General features: G+C 32.2%; 1 protein-coding gene across 2 annotated transcripts in view; it reads right to left on the reverse strand.

The window, feature by feature from the left end:
• Positions 1-16,933, reverse strand: part of LOC145252698 (CB1 cannabinoid receptor-interacting protein 1-like) — a 207,740-nt gene extending 190,807 nt beyond the window's left edge. Inside the window, exon 1 of one of the 2 annotated variants that reach the window (XM_080112519.1) lies at positions 15,667-16,894. In XM_080112519.1, the coding sequence (XP_079968645.1) occupies positions 15,667-15,833 (167 nt within the window). In that variant the 5' untranslated portion in view covers positions 15,834-16,894. Of the gene's footprint in view, positions 1-15,666 lie in introns of both variants that reach the window. The other variant, XM_080112520.1, reaches the window with a different exon arrangement.
• Positions 16,934-24,559: the final 7,626 nt, after the last annotated feature.

A 24,559-nucleotide genomic window follows, 5' to 3' on the forward strand; every position in this document is an offset into this window, starting at 1 on the left:
AGATTGAACTCACTACACAAGATTGTAATGTAACTCATATCTTGTTCGTAGCTGAATACTTGATGCTTTGCCAGGGCTATCAAGGGCATTTTTTTTTTTTATCGTGACGCCATCACTAGATGAGTTGCCTACCACGGCTTAAGAGAGGCCCATCTACCGTTGCAAGAAGGATAGACCACACCAGTTTCCCAACCTGGTATTTTATCTTGCGATACATACAGCGCCTCACCTTCCCAAATGGTCACCCATCTGGTACTGGCCAGGCTTAACTTCGGTGATCTGACAAGAACCGGTATGTCAACATGATTACCCCCACTAATAACATTAACAGTGACTGTGGGTCTTCATTTTTTTTTTTTTCATTTTTTATGGAAATTTCTTGTGACAGAGAGTGAAGCCTTTGATGTAAGAAACTAGCAAGAAAAAAAAACGATTGGCAAAAACAGAAAACGCCTTTGGCCTTTGTCTTTAAAAAAGAAAAACAAGGCTATAGGTAGGAGGAAAACAGTCAGCAGGAAGAGAGTTCCACAAGTTTGCAGTTCTTGAAAAGAAGCTACTGGAACAAGAATCTGTATTGCAGTAAAGTATTAAAATAGCGAATTGATGAAGACTTCTAGACCAACGAGTCAAACGAGTTGGAACAAAGAAATCAAGGAATAAATTAGATAATTCTGAAGAGCACATGCCATAATAATATTTATAGAAAATACTGAGACTAGCAACATCACGTCTGTCAGCGAGATAAAGCAGAATAAAAAAGATGGGGTACAACTAAAGCTAAAACTATTAGTCATAAACATTTTCTCTCATGGAGAGCTGTCCCTGCTAGATGATTTGGTCATACAAGGACCAATCAGCCCTCAGGGTGCATTAATTTTAACCAACCCTGGAAGGACTACTTCAAAACATTGTAAGATTTTAATGGCAACTACAGAAAGTATCCTAGAATCAATAAAGAAGATTGTCTCCTCCTCCTCCTCCTCCTCCCTCTCTCTCTCTATCATTGATGTTAAGCAAAGCTATCTTCACTGAGGATATACTACTTCAAGAAGATTTTCAACAGCCAACAGGACTTTATTACTTTATTCCTTTTTTTCACTCTGATACTGTCCTAACTTTTGCAAACCTACACCCAATGATGTAACATTACTAAATCGATGAAGAAACTACGCCTGCTTTTTGTCTTAAATCTAGAGGGGCTATCGTGCAAAGTTAGTTACGATGTTAGCATACATTCATACATTCATTTATACATAGACATATTAGAACAGATTACAATGGTTGTCCTAACATACATAAATAGACATATTGATGCCTATCTAGTTGCCAATGAATTCGATTTGATTTAGTATTCAGTTTAATGTCTGTTTTACATGGTGGCATGTGTTGCACAGGTGATAATTCCAGGTAAATAGTAAGTAAAGTAGTTGACCAATGTTGAGAGCAACTCAAAGGCTCTCTTTTCATTGGCTACTACACCAAGATGTAAGAGAGGGCACGACTTATTTCTCAGGATTAGTCCTTGATCCTAGTCATATAATGCTGAGGGTTTAGCAGAGGGGGAGGATAAGTAGTAATAAATGGTAATACATCACAGTAAGTGGTAATAAGTCCAGGTAAGTAGTTCTCGTGAACTGCACAAGGTATACCCAACCGAATAAATGTACGTTCTTATCACAATACACTGCAATTCTCTTTAATAACATTTATGCAATTACAAAATTTGACAAATGCAATGTTAGTGTAAATTGAGGAGTCGGGGTGTTTATAAGGAATAAAAAAAAAAGCTAACTAGACGACTATAGTTAAGGGCAACCCAAAATTACCCTTTTCATTAGTTGCTATATTGAGGCATAGGCGAGGGCACAATTCTTCACTTGCCCTTGATTCTCTTCTCAAGGGAAGGGGGGCATCAATTATCATTTTTTAATTCTTTGGTATTACTCAACCAAGGATTGAATCTTGATCCATTAGCAAACACTTACCATTATGCCAAATGAATAGTAAACTATTATAAACTTAATTAAAATAATTAACCAAGTTTGTCAGAATTTAGTAAACACACACACACACACACACACAATTTATAAAACTCTCTGTGCCTGCTTGTCTGTCTCCATTTTTGTAAACTACATCTCCTCCAAGATGCAAGGTCACAGAGCAACGCATAGTGGATCTAATGATTGCATTTTTCGTGGACCATTCTTTTATGGGGTTTAGCTGGTAAAAATAGCTGCTAAGGGATCCAAATTTTTAAAAACTTGAAACTCAGCAAGTATATGTTGACTTAAAGTGCTCTTGTACGCATAAACATATGTTATAGCCGGTTCATTTTTGACCAACAGTAACGACTAAAGCTGGAGCACTATGTTTTAGTTTCAATTCTAGCTAATGACACCCAAGTCATATCTTTTTCTTTTGAAATCACTACTATATATTAGGTACAATATAATATATAATAATTGATAGAGAATTGAGTCTATAAAAATAAATATGAAATAAATTAAATTATCAAGTCTTGTTGGATTTTCAAAGTTAGACTTAAATAGCATTTAAATTGACTAATCAAACAGTTTCATACAAGCCAATGTTTACTTGTTATTGTTGTACACCGTTATTGGAAATATAATATATTTAGCTACAGTTTATATTTAAAACTGCCTAGACGACTACTAATATGAAATACTTAAATAATCACCTACAAATAAAAATCAACAGGGAGGATAACTCAATTTAAATTGAAAAATATAATAGGGGTTGTTTACCCTAAGATTAAAAATTTGCAAACAAATTAAAATTGAAAATGAAGATAACTTCACTGCATCCTGGGCAACGCCAGATAGAAATTGCTTGTATATACATGAGTAGCATGAGGGCAGAGTTAGACACAAGGTCAGTTTTTAATGTGGGAAAAAATCCAGCTCCCCAAAAACGGGCACTCTGGATAAGAACAAAAATTAAGATTATCATAATCACAAAGGATTTCTCCTCCACTGACGGAGGACAAAATGAAGTATAGCATCAGAACAGATACTACACTGAGGTGTTTATTATTTATTTTCTGTAAATGTAAAATTACAAATGTTAAACAAAAATAAACAATCAGGCACAAAGCCAACTCAAAAAAAAAAAATAATGGGAAGAGGGACTGTAGTCATCCTTGGCATTATACCTTTTTACTTGTTTGCGGCGTATCTCTAGTTAAAGTTCTCATTCGCAACAATCACTCCAGGGGCTGTTCTAAAATCAAATCGATATATATATATATATATATATATATATATATATATATATATATACATACATATATATATATACATATATACATATATATATATACATATATACATATATATATATACATATATACATATATATATACATACATATATATATATACATATATACATATACATATATACATATATATATATACATATATATATATATACATATATATATATACATATATATATACATATATATATATACATATATACATATATATATACATACATATATATATATACATATATACATATATATATATACATATATATATATATACATATATATATATACATATATATATACATATATATATATACATATATATATAACAGAAAAGATTGAACTTTTTTTATTAACAAATTCAACAGGAGTAGAAAAAGATTTCATTGGTGGAGGTGGGGGGGGGACAATCTAAAAAGGAAAAAGTTGTTAAGGGGTTTGAAAAACTAAGTTTGGGACAAAATAAAATGCGGGAGTTGGGGGGTGCACTCCAAGTTTGGGTTAAAAGAGTCGGGGTGGGGAGGGGGGAGACGATAGGATGGCAGTGCTCCTAATTCCCGAGTCGAGGTCAGGAGTTAGCACTTCCATCCTATCGTCTTCAGATACTACACTGTGATCTTAGCAGTGGCGTATCTAGGGTATGGCAGGCATGGCCCGTGCCATGGGCGCCACTCTGACATGGGCGCTTAAAGCAAGAATAACCATATAATTACTTTATTAAAACATTCATTTCATGGTTTGTCTTTCGTTAAAATTGTGCCTGTATTATAATATTATGTAGGTTAGGTATATCTAAGGTATAAATTATTAAGAAGGGGCGCACATTCAAACTTTGCCATGGGTGCCATTTTACATAGGTACGCCACTGGATCTTAGCCCAAAGGCCAATTGCTGTGTTTCCTGATCAAATGTTCATAGAGACTGTCTGAAACTCATTTATGCGTCTAAATTCTCAAATAGGTTATTTTCAAGAATTAATGGAAAAATTACAATGCAGAATTTATGTTGTTTGAGATGTGGATGAAAATTTGACTTACATTTTCGAATATTATTGAAAAAAAGAATTAATACTATACAGCATTTGTCTCTCCCATATTGATGTCGAGCAAAGCTATCTTCACTGTAGATTTATTGCTTCAAGATTTTCGCCAGACAATCAAACTTTATTACTTTCTTCACTCGGACACTAATATATATATATATATATATATATATATATATATATATATATATATATATATATTAGATTAAAAAATTTATGACATAATTAAAATGTTAACTATTATAATCCAACTCTGAAAATCAACACTTAACAATGTTTGTCCATGTACACACGTTTCAAAAAATAAAAACATTTTACTATCACTATTATAGCATACATAGTAAAGCAGTAAAACTTATATAATCATCAGCAAAAAGACTTCATCAATTCCAATAACATTCATTAGATGTATCTGCAAGCAGTTTAAGAACAAAATATGGTTCAAACAATATGGTTTGGCTATCCTCATTATTAAAAATACATTTTTTTTTTTATTTGTTCCTACCGTCTGGGAATTGTTTTGTTCCCCAGAACGGAGATTGGTGCGATCCAAGCAGAGATTATTCTGTCTCTTCCTGGTTTTTTTTTCAAACAGAAAAGACGTTTGAAAGACGCCACCCTTGATGGGGAGATCGCACGCGTACTATGTAGTTAGGTGTACAGCGGAGCGATAAGCTATCTGCCTATTTATCTCTCGCAAGTAACCTGTCTCTTTTTTTTTTCTGTGATTTCTTTTCTAATTAATAAACCTTCTTAAAAGTAAGCATTGGTGTTACCAGCAAATACATCCATCTCAGATACAATTACACTCATTTATGAAAACCAAGAATAATATAGGTTAAATTATAGAGCTTTGGCAGTACAACCGCATTGGTGTGGTGTTGTTTGCATTTGCGACCATCTAGAACGACTGGCATTTTTCTTTTAGCCAACAAAGATCTGGCTGTATTAAATATTCGTCCAGTAATACTGTACAAGTTGATTTTCCTGAGAAGACAGTTCTGCTAAACCGTGTCATTGGCCTTAGATATACTATATGCAGCTACTATCCTCTTCAAATAACTTATCCAGTGTGTAGTCTATACGTTTAGAAATGACCGTTGAGATGACCGTTGAGATATCCGCATTAAGATAAGATTGCCTAAATCCATATTGTTGGTCAGATTTGCCAAACTTTCTGTTGTCTAAAAAGATTAGAACTTTTTTTGAACAACGAGTTACCATTACTAAGACCAAAAGCCACTCGAGGATAAGGGTTAAAAACAAGATGGATGATTAGATTTTCAGTTGAATGATGAAGAATGGTATTGGAAACGATAAATGGAATGAACAAAGTTTGATTATTCATGGAGATGGTCTATGACAAGTATTTGTTGAACATGCAACAAGGGAAGCAGTCCCATGTTAGTGTAGTCCAAAGATTAAAATTCTTGTAATAAAAAAAAACTGTTCGTGAAAATTCCGTTGAATATTAGGCATTCATAGGAAGAAGAGAAGTCCTTTTCAGTTGAAAAAAAAAATGGTCAATATCAATTGTTTTAGTTAAAGAATGTTCTTTTTTAAAGAATTGACTTACCCCCACCCACCCCTCCCGGTTTGTATGTTTTGTTTGTGTACGGTGCAACAAGCACTCAACACTGCTTATGTTTTGAGACACTTTTTTTTATAGGCGTTTACTTTTTTTTATCTGAAATTCCTTCTTGTAAAATTCTTCTTCCTGTGTTGGAAATTTATACCAACATGAAATTGATTTTGAAAACGAGAAAAAAAAAGATTCAAGGTAAAAAAAAAAAATCATTGAAAAAGAAACCTGATGCAATCTACAGCTAACTTACACCTGGAAAAATGTAATCCAATTATGTTTTTTACTGAAGCTTTTAGATTCTCGCATCTCTGAGACGCTTTTTATTTTCAGTCAGTTTCAGTGGGGTGCAGGGGTAGGGGCTGCGGCTAGCGGAGCGGCATCCATAGAGGGAGCAACCAAAATGGAGAAGATAAAAAAGATGGCGATTTCAAAATTTTAGCATTGATTAATGATATATACAGTAATCTCTCTCTCAACAAAATTTCGATGAACAGAGTTTCTTTTAAAGCACCTCACATCTGTAGAAACACATTATCTCGGTACAGCCTCCCTGCAGATTACAAAATGTCCGCCTTCAAATCCAACGTCAACAAATACTTCTCATAAACTATCCTATGAAGCAATCAAATTTTGTCCATTCTGCTCAATCTTTTCACAACGTTCTTTTTCATTTGCCTGCCAATCCACTCAGGGCTTGATTTTCAGTCGGTTTCATTGTTGGTTCATAGAAAGCAATTATCAAGGTTAAATTTGTAGCAAATATTTTGACAGTCACCCCCACTCACAAAATGGGGTGTCTATTCCCAAAGCCGTTCTTAACATGGGGATGTTGCAGGTGACCATTCTGAAAGCTATTCTTAACATGAGGATGTTGAGGAGTGTCCATTATGAAAACTGTTCTTAACATGAGAAAGTTGAGAGTGTGTGTTCTGAAAGCCGTTCTTAATATGAGGAGGTTGGGGGGTTGGGCAACAACAATATGACTAATTTTTCTAGGGGGGGGGGCATGCTGCTTCCACCAGGCAACGCTGGTTAGGACCTGCTAGTATGTATATATATATATATATATATATATATATATATATATATATAAATAAAGGCAAAAGTGGCGTGCATATTTTTGTATGTCCAATAAAGGCTTTTTCGGGGAGGGGGGGTACTATTTTCGAGAACTTTTTATATACTCCCTAGATTATAATATCTACGATTTGTGAACGGACGTCATGTCTACATTTATTTTGATCGACTTTTATAAAATTCACGCTATTCCGTCCTTTCGCGTATTTGTTCGTCTTTTTCATATAAATAAAGCGAAACTCATTGTCATAAAGCCGTCAGTGGCTTTTCATGCCGGGGCATCTTGAAAGCAATTAGCTTTGATCAATGATGGGAAAACCCTTCATATCAGACAATTGCTAATTATTTGAAAGTTCCCCCTTTTTCAGGGGAGCTTGGTTTGCCCAACATCGTGGGGAAACAAATAAATGAAATAACGGAAAGCTGAACTGGCCTTCAGCCAACGTTCATTTCTGCGCCTGCATGAATTCATTCACTCACAAGTCGACGTTTTGATTGACATTGTAAATTTGAACGTTTTTCACTACCTCTCCCGTCTTAGTGTAGCGGTCAGATCTCAGGTTTTCTTTCACTTTCTTTTCCGCCTTCGTGTCGCAGGTTTGAGCCTGTGTCCCTATTAACACTTTTTTTTTCCCAAACACCCGGGCAACGCCGGGCACCCCCACTAGTCTATAATATAAATCCCAAACGCCCGTGTGTTAGTTTGTTTATTTATTTATTTGTATGTCCGCCTAAAATTTTTGACAGACGGGTAAGAACCTGACCAAACCAATATCATTTTAAATTTCCAACTTTCGGACGACAAATATAAAAAAATTGGCCCAAAATATTGATTCCTTCACCCATCAACTGGGCACTTTTCTACAGGGAGGGGGTCGCTTTTTTCGCCGATATTTTCGAAAGTCATCGCCTTTTTTCGATTGACTAGCCTTAATTTAAACATTCGTCACTTCCAGTTTGGCGATGGGCTCAACGGCAAAGACGTCACCTTTTTTTCATGTTCTTTACCTCCTTTAATTATTCTTTCATTATTCAACTAATACTCTCTAAATAAAATATTAAAACTTCACAAATATAATTAAAACGAAAAAGGAAAAAACCCTAAAAACAATATATAAGTCACATTGTCTGTCTGTCTGTCTGTCTGTGTGAGGAATAGTCTCTACCAAACTACTGTCAATTTTTGGTCTACAGACTTTAAAATTGATATATATATATTTGTACCTGTGGAACAAATTCGATTTGTTTTTTTAGATGGTAAAAATAACTGCTAAGGAATCCAAATTTTAAAAAATTAAAATTTGGCAGGCATAAGTCAACTAAACGTGTTATTTCCACAATTATGGATTTATATCTTTAGCAACGTTATTTTTATAAGTTTTTATATGCATTTGGATTTAGATCAGACGGTAACAAATAATGCTGGAGAGCTGCAAGTTTCGGTTTCACTCCCAGCTGATGTCATCCAAGTCATATTATTATTTCTTTCTTTAACCTTTGAAATCACTACAATGTATTGGGGACTATATAATAGTCAAATATGAAATCTGCATAAATTAAAATATCATATTTAAGCATATTTTACGACAGGCTAACACTGAGCTGCCACTACTATATATATATATATATATATATATATATATATATATATATATATATATATATATATATATAGAGAGAGAGAGAGAGAGAGAGAGAGAGAGAGAGAGAGAGAGAGAGAGAGAATTGGCTCTATAATAAAAAATATGACATCTGCATAAATTAAAATAACATATTGAAACATGTTTTACGACCGGGCGGACTACTAAGTTTTTTTTTTAATAAAGTTACGCTTTCCCATCTTTTCTAAGAAAGTATCTTGTCACCCAAGTGGGTCTTATTTCTAAGCACATTTAGCACTTCATCAACTAGATTATATTTATGAGTAAGCGCTTCCACTAAAAAAGAAAAAGGAAAGGAAAAATAAATAAAAAAAAAAAGGAACGTAATAACCCAATAAACACATTATTGATCAAAACTCTTTTGGGAGTCCATAGATTTTATTATTGATTATGCTTTTATCAGTTTGACGAAAATCTGTAGTGATACTGTTTAGTTAATCTTCACAAGCAGACATTCAATCTTCCACAATGTTACTTTGGAATGAATGAAGAACACCCCCTCCACTTCCCGTATGCCTGCTCCTAACTCTGAATCTTTCGTTACAATCTCAATCTTTTAAAGACAAAACCACCTTCCGAAAGCCAAGAAACTCCTAAACAAGTAAAAACATTTAGTTGAGCCGAGGATTCTCTGGTTCTTATCAGGACACGTTGCATAATGCACAGAAGAGATGGTTAGCTTACAGTCCGCACTAAGTCATCATAAAGACCAAGTTCCTTCAAACTATAATGGTCTTTGAGTATTTTTTTTTTTCTAACGAAAATCACACTTTATTGCTCCACATTTTTTAAAAGAGTCTCATACTCTTAAAGATGGTACTATAGAGTTGCTGTCCATTGTTGTCTAGCTCTGGGTGGAGACGGTGGCTAGGGGTGTGTATATATATCAGCAGGAATCAGCTCAATTTTCACCCCAAAAAAATTAGGAAGTGGTTGTTTGAGAACTTCGACTTCACTGATCTCAACATCTAAACCTCTCTTCCAACTCGCCCCATTGCAATCATATGGACTCTCCCATGTGGGGTACCAATCATACCACCTGCAACACCAAGGACAAGCTGATTGTCAGGATTAAACTGGTGTTCAGGTGTCTTTCAAAGTACTCTATAAATATTATGTGGAACATTTATTTTTTAATATATACTAGCAGGGGCGTTTGGCGTTGCCTGGTAGTAAAATATGCTTTTAATTTACGCAGACTTTGTATTACTTATTATAGAGTCAATTCTTTCATATTATATTGTACCTAATACATAGTCATGATTTCAAAAGTAAAGAAAATGTATGATTTGAGTGCCATTAGCTAGTATCGAAATCGAAATCAAAACACAATATATAGTTTCATAATTGAAATTATGATATCTACAAAATATTTCATAATTGAAATTATGATATCTACAAAATATTTCATAATTGAAATTATGATATCTACAAAATATTTCATAATTGAAATTATGATATCTACAAAATATTTCATAATTGAAATTATGATATCTACAAGTTAAGCAAAGACTGAAATTTATTTGTACTTAATATAGTTGGACTGTGGAAAGGAGTGTGAATCTTATTAAATACAAGCTGGTTTCCATAACAACAATGATTTTTATTTATTTGAGGACTGTTATCCTCATTTTCATTGTTGTTGTTTCACCATGTTTCAGGTAACTCATCCTCTGGCCTGTTTTTGGTTAGGATTGAAACCGCTATCTTCAGACAATTCTCATCTAGAACCATAGAGACTCAACGCCTCTATCTACTGCACCATGGGCAATCAAGATTGGATTTTTTTGTTTTATAAATTCAAGTTTTTCGTTCTTATCTGATCTTCCATTGTTGGGTCTCTACTCCAGCCAGCGTGGCCGTAACCGAGATTGAACTCACCACAAGAGTTTGTAGTGTAATTTAAATCTTGTTGGTAGCTGAATACACGATGCTTCACCAGGACTATCAAGGGTATTTTTTATTGTGACGCCATCATGAGATTGGGGTGCCTACCACGGCTTAAGAGAGTCCCATCTACCCTCGAAAAGAGGGTAGATGGGACTCTACCAAATGGTATTATATATTAGTTTTTATTGGAATCCTTTGCGATGTGTAATTTGTGTATTTATTTATTTATTTATTTGCGGACAGTTATCCACCGTCTTATAGTACCAAGACTCGGTATTCCTATCCTGTCACAGTTAATTACCTGAAGAAGGCCAGAGGATGAGTTGGCCGAAATGTAATCAAACAACAACTATGGAGATGAAAATAACAGTCCACAAATGAATAAATAAATAAATATACAAATTACTCATCTCAAAAGATTCCAATAAAAAAAATAATATACAATTCAGTAGAGACCCGACAATGGAAAACCAGATAAGAATGAAAAACTTGGATTTATAAGACCAAAAAATCCAAACTTGATCGCCCCTTTGCAGCCCATGGCGCAATGGATAGAGGCATTGAGTCTATGGTTCCAGGTGAGCATTATCTGAAAATAGCAGTTTCAATCCTACCCAAGGCTTAATTGGCAAAAACGTGGTGAGACGACAACTATGAAAGGCAGTAATTATAGGGGATACAGTTACGAGACTCAGCAGTCCTGTCCCGTAGCGGTTAATCACCTGAAGAAGGCCAGAGGTTGAGTTCGCTGAAACGTGGTGAAGATTAGGATAACATAATAAATACACAAAATACTCATCTTTTGATTCCAATAAAAAATAAATAACAATGTTTTTGATAGACAAGATGCGACCAAGGACGATCGGACAGTCCACAGTTTTATAATTATACAGATTACATTTTAGAGTACGAATTCACTTTGCATTTAATGTAAAATGATCACACCGTTTAATGTAGCATCGAATAAGATAAATAACCATTTTAAAAAATAGTTACTCTTTCTGTTTTACCCTTTATTGGCAAGAACTGGGTGATCAGTTTATGTTTAGTGAAGTCGAGATAACGTCCTCATCAATTAGTCCGACGGTGATTTTGTTGATGCCGAGCTGCGGTATGGTGTTGGTTGCTCATCTTCCCGGCTTTACTTTGAGAAGAGGTTAGTTTATTACGAATTGACAGTGGCAGTCGTACCAAGGAATTGCCAATTGAGCTGCTCAGGTATTTTTTATACCGAAGTGCGTTTCAAAATAACACATAATCTTGATTTACTGAAGAGGATGTAAATAAAGAGTGAAAATATTCATTTTATTTATTTATTTTAAAAAATAAGCATTTAGCAATGCCAAAGGCAAAATAAGATACTCTTCTACCTACCTGGACAAGATTTTAAAAACTTATTTTAATGCATTTATTTATTTCGAAACACAAATAGTGTCCAAGTCTTAAGTTCGAATGAGAATAATCGAAAATTAAAAATATTAAAAGAAACCCATCCAATAAATATCAACGTCATATTCATCGGGAGGGTTTCTATCAGTATTTTCGATGTTTGGGCGATTATCGACACTCCCCAGATGCCTGCATAATGTCAGCAATTTTGTCCTTGTTCTAATTTATGAGTTGGCATTACTTGTGTTACAAGTGAAATAAACACTTTAAAATAAGTTTAATCACAAAAAACTTATCCAGATAAGTTGCCTTTGGTAACGTTTTATTTTTAACTTTTTCTTTTTTTTTTTTTTTTGGTTTGTTGTTTATACTGCAACTGAACACAAAGAAAAATAGTTCGCTTCACTAATTTTGAGATAAGGATTAATAATTTGGATTATTCGAACTACTATTCTCATCTTGGATGTGACTTTCGAATTTAAAAACCTAATAATCGAAGTTGGGAATTTTCATGTCGAATTCGGGAAACCTTTTATTTAACTCAAAGGGGTAAATTGTTCTTCTCCCATCACTCATGACAAGTGATAATAATAATTTTATACTATTCCTATTTAATATCGCCCGCATTAAAACCTTCAACTTCCTGATGATGGTCACTTAAAACTGATTATTGATCAAAGTTACAACCGTTAAGCCATGAGTCCCTGTTTCAAAGTTCGAAAAGATACTCTCGAGGAAATTCAGAAGTTACATCAGCCGAAACGTTATGAAATGTGAATGTAACAGCAAAGATCAGAATAGTAAAATCGAATAATGCTATCCCCTAAAAGATGGTAAAAAACTGCTAAAAAAAAAAGTAAATTTATGTAAGTTTATAAAAAATAAATAAATAACTTAGACAGAAAATAAATAAACGACAAAGAAATCAAGAAGAGTTTTTAAAAATCAATAATCGCGGGTCAGAGGTTACAGTTATTAAAGTTATTTAGTAGTAGTAGTAGTTTTTCCTCTTTTTCAAATGCGAACACTTGTCCCCGGCTATGGATAAAAAAGCAAAACAATAGCAACTTGCTTGTGTCAAATAACGTTCATTCCAGAAGATAATTAAACAAAAGGGTTGGCATGCTGTAAAGGAAATAAATCTAAAAAGAAACCTGTTTTCCTTACAGGTACTCGCTTTCGAATTTAAACTCGTTGTCGTTAACCATGCTCTCTCTCTATATATATATATGTCGTTTAGTAATTAAATTATGAATTGAACCAAACTGGTATCTCATTTTGATATATTTTTTGGTATTATTATACAAACACCGTGACAGCGTTAGGGTTAGGGTTAGGATTAGGGTTAGGGTTAGGGTTTAGGGTTAGGTTTAGGGTTAGGGTTAGGGTTAGGTTTAGGGTTAGGGGTTAGGGTTAGGGTTAATTCGCTGTCACGGTGTTTGTATAGTTTTACCTTTTTTTTTTTTATTTTTTTTTTTTTAGCTAAGATCAAAGTGTAGTCGTCTTCCTCGGCCGAAAATAGAAAAAATATGAAACGTACACTTCATCTTTTCTATCCTGAGTCAAAAAAAAAAAAATCCTGAGTGAAAAAGAAGTCCTTCTAGACAGAGTCAAATTTAATTTTTGTCCTAATCCAAAGTTTCTCTCCCCATATTAAAATCCGAGATTGTGTCTAACTGTCCTCGTAGAACGGCAAGTAAATAAGAACTTCCTAGTCGACAGTTTAAATGGTTCCAAATTCTGTTAAAATTTCGAAGGGTCACGAAGGAATTCATTATTTTTATTTATTTATTTATTTATTTTGTACGAGTGCACTTATTGATCCGCGCTGAAATAATAACGTTATTATTTAGAAAACCATTCTTAACACGGGGAGAGTGTTTGGAACCTATTCTGTACTTTAGCCTTACAATTTTATAAAAACAGATATCAAAACTTTAATTAAACTTAAAAATACTATTAAAAAGTAGCGCGGATCAATAAGTGCACAAGTACTTTTTTTTTATTAACAAAACATTAAAACGGCTGATTAGTTTACGAAGAAATCGAAATGCATTCTGGTGAATTTAATTTGGTAATTAAAATATTAAATATTTTAGAATATCATATTTTAACTTTTATTTTGTTTGTTTTGTTTTTTACTTGAATAAATAATCGATTAATAATAAATCGAAACAAGTCATGTAAATGCAAGGAACATTATTAAGACAGACGAGAAGTTGTCACACACAATGTTCTTAGAGCCAAGCACAAGCAATATTATTATGCCAATAAATTTAGTGTTGTTATAATTGATTGTTAATAGACGAACTTGTTAATGTTGAACACTGGACACGATTAAGATCACAATTTAATAGAGAAGGGGGGGGTCACTGGCTAATCGATAACGTAAAACGGTTTCTTCAGAAAAATTGTTGTGATTTCGCCGTGCCAGCAAGCATCACTCATCCATTTTAAAAGATAAAACTCAAAATTGAGCCAACATTTTTTTTGTCTAACTTTAATTACAGCATTTTTTTTACGTGCAAACGTGTATTTTTAATTTAGTTGTCTTTTTTTTTTTTTTTTTTTTTTTTGTAATAAACACAAGCACACACACAGAATAGCGCGAAAAATTCCTAACAATCCATTCCGAAAAAAGTACACTGGACAATTTTTAAGGGAACAAGAATTATTGAAAAAGAAAAAAAACATGTTTTTGTTCGAGAGCATCATTTTATTATTATTATTATTATTATTACTATATTTTGTTTTTCGAGGTATAGTTTGTTTTTGTTGTTTTATTTTTTGGTTTATTTATTAAAAAAATTCTTAAGAAAGCATTTCTTTTCGTTAAATATTATTCGAGTTAATCCGCCAAATGAGAACAGGTCGCGCTTTGGCTGCTTGTTGAGATGGAATCGATGGCAGTTCGGTGAGGGGGGGGGGGATAAAGCATTACAGGAATCTCTACGATAATAACTAAACAAAAGATAAGAAACAAGCCAGAAATTAAATAATAATTATATATTTATTTATATATATATATATATATATATATATATATATATATATATATATACGCACACACACCAACCAGTCACTACTTTTGTTTACGCTTAAATTCTTAACATTCATGCATTTTTTCCGAAGTTAAATGTAAAATAAAATTGAAAAAAAATCCTAGCAATAACTCCGATTCAAGTTAAACTTAAAAATATTGAATTATTATTATTTGTAATATTAATATTGAATTATTATCATTTGTGATATTAATATTGAATTATTATTATTTGTGATATCACCAAAACTATTTTGAACAATGTTTTATATTCGTAATAGAAAGAAGGAACTGTTATATTGAAGTTTTTAGCTTTAAGATTGCTGACACTAAAACATCATCTTAACTAAATTAGTTTTTATAACAATTTAGTTCATTCCATTAATTATTTCATAAACAAACAATGCCTTAATCGTATAATTTTATTAAATTAATTGAATGAAATTGTTATAAAATTGGAAATAATTTGGTTTTGCGTCAATGGCAGCCATTTTAAAGCTGAAAAATTCAATATAACTGAAAAAACGCTTAAAAACAGAGAAAAACATTTTTTTTTGATTACTTTCAATTACGTCCACGAAATAAAAACAGCTACACGCATGAATAATTTTAAGTAAACAAAACTAAAATAATTTTTTTTTAAATGTTATTCTTTTCGAATAAAAGAAGGTGTATATAAGTAAATACTTACTCAAGTAGTCTGGGTGGTTCCAATGCAATAATAACGTTGTACGTGGTGTTGATATTAAGTTTGACAGTGCGCGTTAAAGGGAACCGTTTTCCGTCTTGTTTATAAAATACGGGTACATCTTTGGTTTTTTTCCGCATCCCCATCGTCATCCGAAAGGTAGATGCCATCCTTGTTTTATTTTTTATTTTATTTATTTATTTTTTTGTCGAAGAATTTGCCGTCTCTTGTTTATTATGTCAAGAAGAAGCAGAGCAAATAACGTTATCTCTTCTATGTTTGCGACGGGACAATATAATCCGAAGGGGCAGAAACAAAACTCCCGTTTTTATATTGTTTCGTTTTCTATATGTATATAAAGATACCCTTTCCTTAAAAAATAGAAATGAATGAAAAAAAAAATACTTGTTAAGTATATTTATTATTATTTCACTTTTTAATATGCTAATCTCTCTCGATAAGCGTGTTTTAATATTTTAGAGACACTAGCGACCCTTTTTAGGGGGCCTCACCTCTCTCTCCTCTTGTAAAACGTTGTTGCTTCTGTTTATTGTCATGCATGAGGCTGCGATCCACCACGAAACAAAATTAAATAATCCAAATGCCACACGTAATTCTTCAACGAACAAACTTCCAGCTTTTTTTTTTTTTTTTTTAATCCTAAAATAAAATAAGAGCAGTGCGCGCGAGAGAGAAAGAAAGAATTTGTTGAATGACTGAGAAAAACACTTAGAAAGAGAAGAATAGAAACGGGTCGCCCTCTACGAAACACACACACTCGTTCTCTCTCTCTTCCGTACTCACCCCTCTCCCCCTAGTCATTTCAACACTCTATCGTTATTGGTCATCAGCAATTCTGCTGAACAATCGTCAAACTCTTTATCTAAAAAAAGAATACAAAAAAAGGGGCGAGTTCTGTATCTTTTTAGTATCTCACTTCTTTGTCTGGTGGGTCCCTCGTTCACTTGCTTCCCTGCAAGGTTGATTCTTAAGGGGTGGGGGAGTAAATAGATCCCCAAAATGGGGAATTCTGGACTGGTGCTAAAGGATAGCCGAAATTTCCCTGATGAGGACACCTCAGGCAATCAATCATATCCCTTCCTCTGAAGAAAGGATAAGGCTCGGCAAGATGATCTCCCCAACAGAACAGATACCACACGTTCATGCCCGGAAGCCGATCAAAATTAGAAAATTTGACAGATACTATTCAGCCCTCACCCCCGTTTATTTTTTTATTTTTTATTTATTTATTTTTTTTTTTGCAGGAAAAAAATGGATGTAGTATGAGTTTTTTTTTTTTTTGTTTTTTTTTTGCTAAGTACAAAGTGTAGTATATGTTAGTGGTTATCTTCGATCAGTAAAGTAGAAGTTCTCCTAGACCAAGGCAATTTTAATTTTTGTCTCAATCCAGAATGACTCTTTGTGAAGAGTTTGATTGCCTCCACATTAAAAACCGATCCTGTGCCTTATTCCTATTTACAATGCTTCCCCACGGGACAGAGTTAGACACCAGGGTCGTTTTTTAATGTGGAGAAAAGGAACAAAAAATTAAAATTGTCTCAGTCATGAAGGATTTCTCCTCCACTAACAGAGAACAAGAAATTGAAGTACACTTTGATCTTGACCCAACGTCTTATTCTGCCCTCGTGGAGAGACGAATAAATAAGAACATTAGATCGTTTTTTTTTTTATGTGAAGAATCCAGCCCCTAAGGTGGGGGCGAAAGATTAAAAAAAAATAATAAGCCTCAATCAGACGCGTCGGCATTCGCTGGTAGGAGTGCGTCAGACAATAACCCTCATCCCGACAATGTCCTTAATCAGAACGGAATGCTTAGAACTAGACGGATGATTTTATATTAAATAGGAAGAAAATATTGACGAATTCGGTGTGTGTGTGTGTGTATATATATATATATATATATATATATATATATATATATATATATATATATATATATATATATATATATATAAATTTTGAATTAAAACACAAAGAAAAAAGTTGAGATTTAATAAATACATAAAATAAAGATATTTATTGGTGGAAATTAATTGATTTAATTGTATAGGGAGAACAGAACAGAACAGCTGATACTTAACTTATCCCCACCTCCACCAAAAAATTGAGATTCTGCTTCTTTTTTTTTTTTTTTTTTTTAGGCGAATACTTATGAACGCCCTGAAAAACTTGTCAGAAAGAAGAAAAGGACAACAAAAAAAGAAAAGGAAAAACAATAATTTTGAGTCGTAAAAATGTAAATGTAATGTAAAAAGATCCCCTAACAGTTTTTTTTGCTTATGGATATAAAACAAGCTTGTCATTTTATTTTTAATTATTTATTTATTTTAGGGGGGGGTGTATTTTAAGGCGATAATTCGTGGTTTTACGAATTTGCCAGTAGGACTTGGTGTTAATGGTAAAACAAATAATTAACAGAACTAAAAAGTTAGCTTGGCACAGAAGTGAGGATCATTTTACGTTAAATTTATAAACCAAGTTGATCCTTCAATCAAAATTCGAAAATGTGTTTTGTTGTTTTTGTTTTTGTTTTCTTTTTTTCTTCTTTTTTATTTTGTTGTTCACACTTAAAAATATGTAGAATCTCGTTTGGGAGGGAGTCAGCTGAGGTTGTTGATCTACAATTTCCCTTTTTTATGTTTGTTGTTATCTGCTTATAGTTCAGGAAATTGTAAAATTTCGCAATAATTTCACTGACTGACCACTTTAGGTCGCCCTGTTTTTCTGTTTAGTGAAAAAAAAAAAAGTTTTCTATTGCCCTTGCTCGTTGGCAACCCGCATTTCCCCGGGAAAGTAGAAAATCTTTTGTCATGTGGGTGGGGTTGGGGTGGATGTTTAAAGAGTACGATGCTACAATTTCAGCATCACGTTAAATAATTCGTACGCTTTAAAACTAAACTAAAAAAAAATAGTACAAATAAAATTTTTTGTTAAACAGATGTTTTCAATTATTGTTTTTATTTTTTATTTTGTTTTTAATTATTGTTTTTATTTTTTATTTGGTTTTTAATTCGATTGTATTTTTATTCTATACTATTCTCAATTGACGTTTTGCTTATTTGGTTGATTTTTAGGTACCTCCAACGCGCGCCACAGTTTTACCCCCCCCCCCCCCGGTATGTAACTGTAATTAATTTATTATTATCATCCTAACTTTTGGGTTTGTATTACTGTACACATAGATTCGAAAAAGTTGTCAAAAAACAAATATATAACAAATAAATGTTATCAAAGGCAAGATAAGTTACTTTTCTACCTAACTGGATATAATTCACGTGTTTTTATTCAATTTAACATGTTTATTCAGCTTGAAAAACATGCAGTGTTTACCGATGTATTGGAAAATTCAAAATGGCGGCCGACTCTCTCTTAAACACGGTAAGTTCGGGAAAAGGTGTTATAAATAATAAACTAGACAAAATACTGTTAGAAATTCGCTCAATATATATTACCGTGACATAGGTTGACATATATTCGGTGTTTTTTGAATTTTCCAATACATCGGTAAACACTGCATGTTTTTCGAGCTGAATAAATATGTTACATTGAATAAAAACACAAAAAATATATCCAGTTTGGTAGAAAAGTAACTTATCTTGCCTTTGATAACATTTATTTGTTATATATTTGTTTTTTGACAACTTTTTCGAATCTATGTGTACAGTAATACAAACCCGAAATTTTCGATATTTATTCATTATTAAATAAACTTACATATTAAAAGTAGGTTTCGTTAAATATATTAGAGGATTTTTTTTAGGTGTGCTATCCCCCCCCCCTCCCATATTTCATGTTACGAAAACTGAAAAAAAGATCAAATAAATAAAAAAATAGTTATATATATATATATATATATATATATATATATATATATATAAAATCCCATCATTTTTTTTTCACTTACCTCTAAGTTGTAAATAAAATTCGACATAAAATCATTAATATTATGTTAAAAAAAATAAAATGAACAAATTTTTTTGATTTTTTTTTCTTGGTAACATAATTATTTGAATTACAACAAAAAAAAAAAACGAATTCTAAAAAATTATTTTTAAAAAGCTTTAAATGATATTAAATTCAAATATTACGCGATATGAAGTTTAAACCGAGTTTTTATATAACAGGTTTCCAATATTAAAAAAATATATTCATATAATATAATATATGACTCTTGAGATAATAAAAATTGCAAAAGAAAAATCGACCAAAAAAAAAAATTCGTTTCGATTTGATTATTTAAAATGACAGAGGTTCAAATCAAAATTTGCGCTTTTTTTTCAAAAATATACGGAAGCCTGTAAGGACAAGCATTTGTAGATACATGTATCAACAGAACAGGTTAAAATTAATTTTATCGTCTGTCTAGTTCGTTATTAAAAATCTGTTTGCTTTACAAAGGTAAGTCTTATATTATTTGTTATACATTTTTATTGTTCTTTTTTATTGCATATTTTATTTATTCAGAAATTTCTAATAAATTTATCGTTTAATGTATAAATTTTGAATTCTCTGCGAGCTTTTTTTCTTATATTTTCAAATCATTAACACGAACTAGTTGTTTTTCGTAATATATGAGAAATTACTTTTTTGTGAACTTATGCACTTATTTTACCGTTCTAAAATAATAACGACGGTAAAATAACGTTATTTGCAAATAAATTTTATAGTGCTAATGCTCTTCCATAGAAATTACAATAAACACATGAACTGATGACGTCGTGTTTTTTGTTTAGTTTGATGACGTAGTACACAATATTTTGGAGGTACCTATTGATTTTGATGTTTAATAATAACTAACTGTATTTGTTCGGCGTTGCCCGGGTGTCTTTTTCACTTTCAATTTTGTTTTAATTTCATTACTTTCATTTTTATAACTCTTCTTCTTCTGAAAAGTGGGTGAATATATATAATGTTACCAAAGGCAAGATAAGATACTCTTCTACCTACCTGGTAGAGTTTTGTGTTTTAACTTATTTTAAAACGTTTGTTTACTTTAAAATAAAAGCAGTGTCAAGTTTGTTGAGTTAGAATTTTTAAAAATCGTAGTTTCGTTTTAACCATTTCGAACTTGTAATTGCTGGAAAATTAAACAAAATACCAATAGAACATTACATTTTTCCATGATTAGTGATTAATTCTATAGGTTTTTGAGCAGTTATCGAAAGTTAAATCTAAGTAGCTTTAACAAAACCGGGATTTTTTTTTTTATATAAGTTTTAATAAACTTTTGTTTCAATAAATTAATGCTTTCAAATAAGTTGGAACTCACACACACACCTTGCATTTGTTAACATTTATTTGTTGTATATTTAATCTTTTTCGCCCACCCCCTTTTTTGTTTTCTGTTGTTGATTATTGTAAAAATGGCCCTTCTTTCGACTAAATAATTACTTCCGCGATTGTTCAATAAGGGATTTAAAAAAAAAAAACCGTTACCAAACGCAAGAAAATTTACTCTTCTACTTGTTTAATTTTCACATGTGTTGGTTGATTATAAGATTTATTGCTATCGTCACTTTTACTTAGTAAAGCCAGCGTGCTTTTCAGCACGGCCGACAATTTTGGTGGAATTTAGTCGCTAATTACAAAATCTAAAACAATAAAAATAAAAAAAAAAAGTGCCTAAACTGAAAGTTATGCCAGTCGGTGGAAATTTAAATTTTATTGCGTTTGGTAAAAGTTATCTTTTACTTTTCATTGTTGTTAAATATAATGCATTATTTGACGAATTGTGTATTGTATCCAATTTTTTTTTTATAAATTCCTCTATATTTTTATCGTGCGCCATTTTTATCTGTGATCATAACGTAAATTCGTTTGAAACAACAGTACATATCTTGGAAACAGCGTCGTAGAGAGAATTGGGAAATTCTTGCCAATAATCAAACGCGCATTTAAAGAAAGCTTGGCATGCCAGCAATAGCAGGGATCGACAACCGGGGAGTGCCAAGTTTGAATCCAGTTCATTCCACAAAAACACTTTCATTTAGGGATGTTAGTAAATGGCCGATGTCTTTTTAGAAAGAATTCCAACTAGAAAGATATCGGGGAAACGAATGCCAGCAATAATCATCTGATTCATATAAAATGTACGAATGATGCTTAACAACAACAACAACAACAACAACACTAACCTCAAAAACACAACCACAACGTTTGTCTATTGTTGTACTTAACACTTCAGGCATCACCGCTTTGACCTACTTATCACTTGAGGTGTGGGAGTTTTGCCCTACTTAAAATTTTAGATATGAGAGATTTTGTACTGCGTTGCGCTTTAGGTGTTGAGGTTTTGTCCTACTTATCACGTTAGGCGTAGGAGTGTTATACTTAATGTGTGGGCGTTTTGCCCCACTTTGCTAATGCGTGGGTGTTCTGGCCTACTACTTAGCAATTTAAGCGTGATAGTTATAAGCGTCTGGATTTTGTCCTATTTAGCACTTTAGTCGTTTGTAGAGAAAAAGGCAATATCAAAACAAAGAATGGTAAAGTTTATCTATACAAAAATAATTCCTTTTTATTAACAACCTGCTCAAATTACGCAAAATAAAACGTTCGTACAATAAGAAAGTTCGAAAAGTCTTAGAACGTTCCAGGTGAGTAGAAGTTATTTTCTTTGTAATAAGGATTTGAGCAGAAATGTTCATTTTGGCAGGCACCGTGTGCGTTTACGTGCGACAATGTGTGTAAATGGTATAGGCATTGTAGATATGTATTTATATTATTATATGCTATTATTATGCTAGTCTGACCAGTGCGAGAAAGTTGTTATTGAGTGTCTCTTGTTGTGTTTGAAGTTAGCTTTCAGATTCAAAAGTCCTAACCAGAATTGTTGTATTGAGAGGTGGGAGGTATTGTTCTTATAACACCACCCGTTATAAACATATAAATTGTATGTATGTTGTTTAGCCAGGGGATATGATATCGACGTATAAATCGAGTCATGCTGTATCAGAGAGTTATCACACGGGTATATATTACAGTTCATATTTACATAAGGTATCATTTTTTTATAAGAAGAATAATATATGCTTCATATCTTTCTTTCTTCAAGAGTTCTTCTATCTTCACTGCTGAGCTCCGTGATGAAACATGAAATGACCAACATCATAACCAATTGAGACCTCTGTTCTTTCTTCTTTTGTGAAACCACAGGACAACACTTTATATTTTTAAAATATAAATTTATTTCAGCTGTCTCAAATGGTCTCCACAAGAGTCTGCATTTCGTGTCTACATGCTTGTTCTTTACAACCTCGCTTCCTGGCTTGAAGTACGTCTGTTCACTCTCGTGATCAAACTCCAACTCTTCGACTTTTCGACTGACTAAACTTCCAGGCCTCCTGACTTCAGTTCCGGTGACGTAACCGATTAAAAGACACGTCTCCTTAACGTTATCTCCTCTGTCACGTACGCCTGCTGAAGGTTATTTTGTTTATATTTAACTAAGCTAATTTATGTAAACGTCCCCAGCTAAAACTCATTGCTAAACAATAAATAAAACCCAATATAAACTATTTTTAAAATACCATTGAATAGATAAAAACTATTTAAATTTAACAATGTTGAATGGTTCACGTGCACGTGTGGTTTCTCTGAAAGTGAAAGAGAGGTCCTGTTTAGGTTTTTATACTACGCGCGAATATTTGGAATTGAATATATATTGCGCTGTGATTAGTTGAAATAGCCAATGTAACTAAAGTCTTGTTGAGGCGTCCTCTTAAATAATCAACTTCTGTCACACTTCAAGAATTGTTATCAATTATCACGGTGTTATCTTCCGGTCCATCTGACAAACTCATTAATCCTTATCCTGGAATGGTCTTTGAATATTGATGAAATGGTGACGTTAGTAAAAAAAATTTCTTTTTAAATTAAACAAGTACAATTTTAACCAATAAGTTTAAATTATGTGGATTGGGGGCGTCCAAAAGTATCACAAAATTACCCCTCCCCCCCCCCCACCTATATGTAAAATGATGTAACTTTATTATAAATTAATATTGTCGGTATAACTTTTGCACCATTTTAAAGAAGGGCAAAATAAACTAGTAATAATTTAAAAAAAAAAATTTCCATCGAACGAAAATAATGAAATTGCGAGACGAAAATCGTGTTTACATATTTGGCGCTTTAAAATAACGTTCCCATGTAGTAAGCATTTCGAACGTAAAAACATACTCGTGTTTAATAAATCTAGTAAAAATTAACTAATGGTCAGATTTTCATGAAATTTTCGATACTTATCCATTTTAGAATGAAATTACATATAAAATGCAGTTTCCGTAAAATATACGAGGGTAAATATTTATTTATTTTTTCGAAATTCGAACAAAATATATTTAAATCTATCGAAATTTCTATTTATTATGAAATATAAGAGTTCAAATAAGTAAAACATATTTTTTTTAATTAAATGCACGTATTGAACAAAAACTTACCTTTAAGTTGCAATTAAAAAAATGATATAAATTTAATATTATTATGTTTTTAATAGCGTTTTTTTGTTCGAATTAATATATACTATAATCAGTTGAATTGCCAAAAAAAAAACTTCCTAAAAATTAATTAATTTTTAAAAGATTAAAAGGATTAAAATTCCATTATTTCAAAATATTTCGTTAGAACATAGATTTTTAATTAATTGTGTTTAAATTTTTTTTAAATATAGTTTTAATATAAACATGGCCCTTGTCAGCTATTTTATCGCCAGATTAAAACCGATTTGAAAATATTATTGCACAAATATTAAGCATTTTGTAGATGCCCCCCCCCTCATATTTTGTTTGTCTCTTTTTACCGAACACAATATGGAAGCCAAGTTAACCAAAAGAACATTCAGTAAAACCGTATTTCATATTTAATATACAAAGGT

Source organism: Euprymna scolopes, chromosome 29 (assembly GCF_053919585.1).
Source record: "Euprymna scolopes isolate OS-2025 chromosome 29, ASM5391958v1, whole genome shotgun sequence".
Taxonomy (NCBI): domain Eukaryota; kingdom Metazoa; phylum Mollusca; class Cephalopoda; order Sepiida; family Sepiolidae; genus Euprymna; species Euprymna scolopes.